The sequence below is a fragment of the Arachis ipaensis genome, chromosome B1 (assembly GCF_059453495.1).
Source record: "Arachis ipaensis isolate K30076 ecotype BB chromosome B1, ASM5945349v1, whole genome shotgun sequence".
Lineage (NCBI taxonomy): Eukaryota > Viridiplantae > Streptophyta > Magnoliopsida > Fabales > Fabaceae > Arachis > Arachis ipaensis.
This window is the reverse complement of record NC_142436.1, coordinates 5136059-5140369: the sequence shown is the minus strand read 5'-3', so window position 1 is coordinate 5140369 and position 4311 is coordinate 5136059. Positions and strand designations below refer to the sequence as shown.

Here is a 4311-nt window from a genome sequence, read left to right as displayed (position 1 = left end):
CAAATGTTCCAAGTAACTGCACAAAATCCTATTAGCCATTTATTTTGCTCCGACTTTTCACCTGGTACTCCAGTCCAACTCTCGAAGAACTCTTTAACGGACCCCGGGATGGCCCATGCTCTATCAGCAAACTTCAACCAAGCACACCATACCTGCCATGTAAACTCACAGGCATAAAATAAGTGATGTACAAATTCTTTATCCTTTTTACACAATACACATATATTATCATTATGATTAATAATGCCCAGTCTACTCAGCCTCTCCTTTGTGTTGACCCTGCCTACTAAAACAAATCATATAAATAGTTCAACTCTTGGAGGAACCAAGCCTCTCCAAATCGAGCTAGTGTAGCTGTAACTTGTGATATCCTCTGGAAGAGTCCCTTTCTGCAGCACCTGCACAAAAGAATTAGTAGAAAAAACACCTTTTTTTGTCAAATTTCTATACAATTGAGTCCTCTCTATCACTCATTAATCTTACAGCCCGTAACCGGTCATGAAGTTGATTGAACAACTCTAACTCCCATTGGAACAATTCTCTCCTCCACTGGAAGTTCCAGACCCACTCAAACCCATCCCAAAACCCACAGTCCCCTATGACAAATCCTTGTTGATTTGAAACAGAAAAGAGTCTTGGAAAACTATCTTTCAAAGAGCCACCTTATAGCCAGGCATCCTCCAAAAAACGAGTGCTCCTGCCGTTTCCCACCTCTATGGACAAACCACTTATCACCATATCTCTTACCTATGGTTCCTTAATATTAAGCTGACAAATATCTTTCCAAGGACCCCCTCTTGATGGCAAAGTTTGGTTTGACAACATTACAGTTGGGTCCAACTGATTAAAAGAGCATACAACCTTCTTCCACAGCGGGCAGTCCTCCTTTGAGAAGCGCCACCACCACTTAAACAGAAGCGACGCATTTCTAATTAAAGCATCTCCCACCCCCAAGCCACCTAGCCTTTTCGGAGCTTGAACTACCTCCCATTTCACCAGTGGTATACTATTACTCCCATCTGCTTTACTCCACAAGAACCTTCTTTGGAGTCCAATTATCTTTTCTGCAACCGCTTTTGGCATCTTATACAAGCTCAAGTAGTAGACCGGCAGACTATTGAGAACGGATTTTATTAGGACCAACTTACCCGCTTTGTTGAGAGATCTGGCTTTCCATAGGCTCAGCTTGTCTTCCACCTTGTCTATGATTGGTTTTCAGGTCTTCACCAGCCGAGGATTAGCACCAAGAGAAATTCCTAAGTATCTAACGGGTAATACCGCCTCAGCACATCCCAACAAACCACACATATTCGTCACCCACTCCTTCTCACAGTTGACTGGAATTAGGCTCGACTTATCAAAATTGATTCTCAGACCAGACATTAGCTCAAAACAACGCAGGAGTCTCTTATAATTCACTAGCGTCTCCATTTCCTGCGGACAGAATAAGATTGTGTCATCTGCAAATTGGAGATGCGACAATTCTATATTGTCCCTTCCCACCAGCAGTGGAGAAATCCGTCCATTCCTTACCGCCTCCCCCACCATCCTGTGCAGAACGTCAACAACAAGAACAAATAGAAAAGGAGAAAGAGGGTCTCCTTGTCTGAGTCCTCTCTCCATCTTGAACGGCTTGGATGGCGACCCATTGATCAGCACTGACATAGACGCTGTAGTCACACATTCCTTTACCCAAGTCCTCCATCGAAAACCAAAACCCATCTTCTGCAGCACTATATCCACAAAGCTCCACCTCACTCGGTCGTTGGCTTTCTGAAAGTCTAGTTTAACAATTGCCGCCTGCTTCTTTCTTAGCTTCAACCATTGGACTGTCTCACAAGCAATAAGAGCACCATCATGTATTTTGTAGCCCTTCACAAACGCAGACTGAGTCTCCCCTACTAGGTGTGGCATCACTAACCGTATTCTTCTTACCAGCATTTTGGATATTACCTTATAAACGCAGCCAACCATACTAATCGGTCTAAGGTCTTTAATTTTCTTGGCCCCCACAAATTTTGGAGCTAGTGCCACCCAAGTAACATTAGCATCTGTTGGTAGCTTCGCATTCTGGAAAAAACCCAACACAGCTGCAGTAAACTCCTGACCAAGCTCACCCCAACATTTCTTTATGAAGTTCATATTATAACCATCACTACCTGGAGCTTTACTGGACTCACAATCCCAGACTGTCTCTCGAACTTCCCAGATGAAGGGATTTCCTCTACACTGTTGTCTCTTCGTGATCAATCTGCTTAACCAGCCCATCACGGATCCCAATCACAGGAGCATACTCTTGCCTATATAGTTCTTTATAAAAACTCATGATTGCAGTCTTTATTCGGGCCTGATTCCGCACCACTCTTCCATTAATCACTAGACACTCAATCCTATTGTTCCTCCTTCTCACCGATGCTAGGTTATGGAAGTACCTAGTGTTCTTATCCATATCTCTAGCATGTTGGGATCGGGACATTTGCTTCCAATGAATTTTTTTTCTGACATACCACTTCGCACAGCACATCACCAGAGCTTTCCGTCTAGCTTTCATTGTTCCGTCATAACTACCAGTACTAACCATATCATCAATCTTCTTAATCTCATCCTCAAATTTCTTGATTCTTCAGTCCATGTCCCCAAAATTATCCTTATGCCATCTCCTTAGCGGAACTGTCAAAGCCTTCAGCTTGTTTGTGAACATATCATCTCCCAAGTTCCTCCACTCATCCTTTACCAGCTTCAGAAACCCTTCATGTGTAAACCAGGAGTCCAAAGTACGAAAAGGTCTCGGACTCGCCCAGAACCTAGAATCTTCTAATATCAACGGGCAATGATCAGATATGCCTCTAGAGCCTCCTTTCAAGCGAGTATCTGGGAACTCTTCAAGCCACTCCAAACTGACCAAGATCATGTCAATGCAGCTACAAGAACGACCTCGAAACCATGTAAATTTCCGATCGGTTAACAGTAAATCAACTAGCTGTACATCTTGCACCCATTCCTTAAAATCCTCCGCAAATGCTGGTAGACTAACAGCTCCTTTCCTTTCCTCCAACCGTATTATATCGTTAAAGTCTCCCATGAAACAAAACGGAACCTGAGTTAAACCCACAATGTAGCTAAATTCCTCCCACATCACCAACTTCTCACTCCGAACATGTGCACCATACACCAAGCAGAAAGCACATTTAAAATTATTTTTTGTCAATAAGCCTTCAACGCACAACCAACCATCCCATTTATAACAGTTCGATTGTTTAAATAATAAATTATCCCACATTAACAATAAACCGCCAGAGGCACCAACGGATTCCACAAATTCACAATCCACCGTATCACAACCCCTCAAGCATGCTACATCAAACCTAGTAACCATCTCTCTCTTAGTTTCAATCAAACCTAACATATTTAATCTGTACTTTTTCTTCAACTCTTTCACCATACTCAACTTTCCATACCCTCCTAGGCCTCTAATATTCCAACAACTATAAATTATTTTAAAAATTTTCTACACACCTTGTTATGTTGTTTGGCCTTGCTCCTCTTAGCTTTCTCCTTTTGTTTTGCCATCTTCCTTTTTGCTGCCAAAGCTTTATTTTGACTTTGTAGAATCGCCATAATATCTTCTTCATCGTCATAAAACACCGCACCTGACTCCACTGCTAACTACCACGTTTCCTTATTCTCTACTAACTGTCTTTCGTGCGTATCCGTCAGGTCAGCATCTGATTTTGCACTTTCAATTTCTGTCTCAGATCCAGAACCCTCTGTAACCCGTTCATTCTCATTGTCCTGACCCGCCCCTTCTTCTTTACCTTCAATCTCTGCCAAGGCGTTCACCTTTTCCTGACTCAGTATGTGTTGATCACCACGATTAACACGGCTGCTTGCTTCACCGATGGACCCCTTCCCTTCCGGTTCATCATCCAAAACTCCCATCATGTCCCATGCCACCGTGCTTGCTACTGGACCGTTGCAAAGAACCGGAGGTTGGCTTCGTTCCTCCACTCTCCCGCCCGCCTGACATTCCGCACACCTCCTCAACGCACAGAGATCCGAGTCACCTGCACCAAGCATAGCCAGGTTCTCCAATGAATCAGCCACACAAAGATTCAGCCGCATTGCTTTGCTCGCACCTGCACAAGGATCAGCCACATCGCGTTGATCACAGATTGCTACCCTCGAATGAATCTGCTGCTGCTTCCCCGGCCCAGATCTGTTGGATCGTGCCCGACCCGGCCCATGTCGCGCTGATCCGCAGCAGCAAGGCGCTTTGCCTGAGACGCTGTGTAACACCCTCACTATCAGAAG

The 4311-nt window shown here is 44.1% G+C and overlaps 1 protein-coding gene across 1 annotated transcript; it reads right to left on the bottom strand.

The window, feature by feature from the left end:
• Positions 1-2623: 2623 nt before the first annotated feature.
• Positions 2624-3618, bottom strand: LOC148575595 (uncharacterized). Its single transcript, XM_088502435.1, has 2 exons — positions 3517-3618; positions 2624-3097 (listed from the first exon to the last, which is right to left on the bottom strand). Exons 1-2 carry the CDS (start codon positions 3616-3618, stop codon positions 2624-2626), a joined length of 576 nt encoding a protein of 191 aa, XP_088358561.1.
• Positions 3619-4311: the final 693 nt, after the last annotated feature.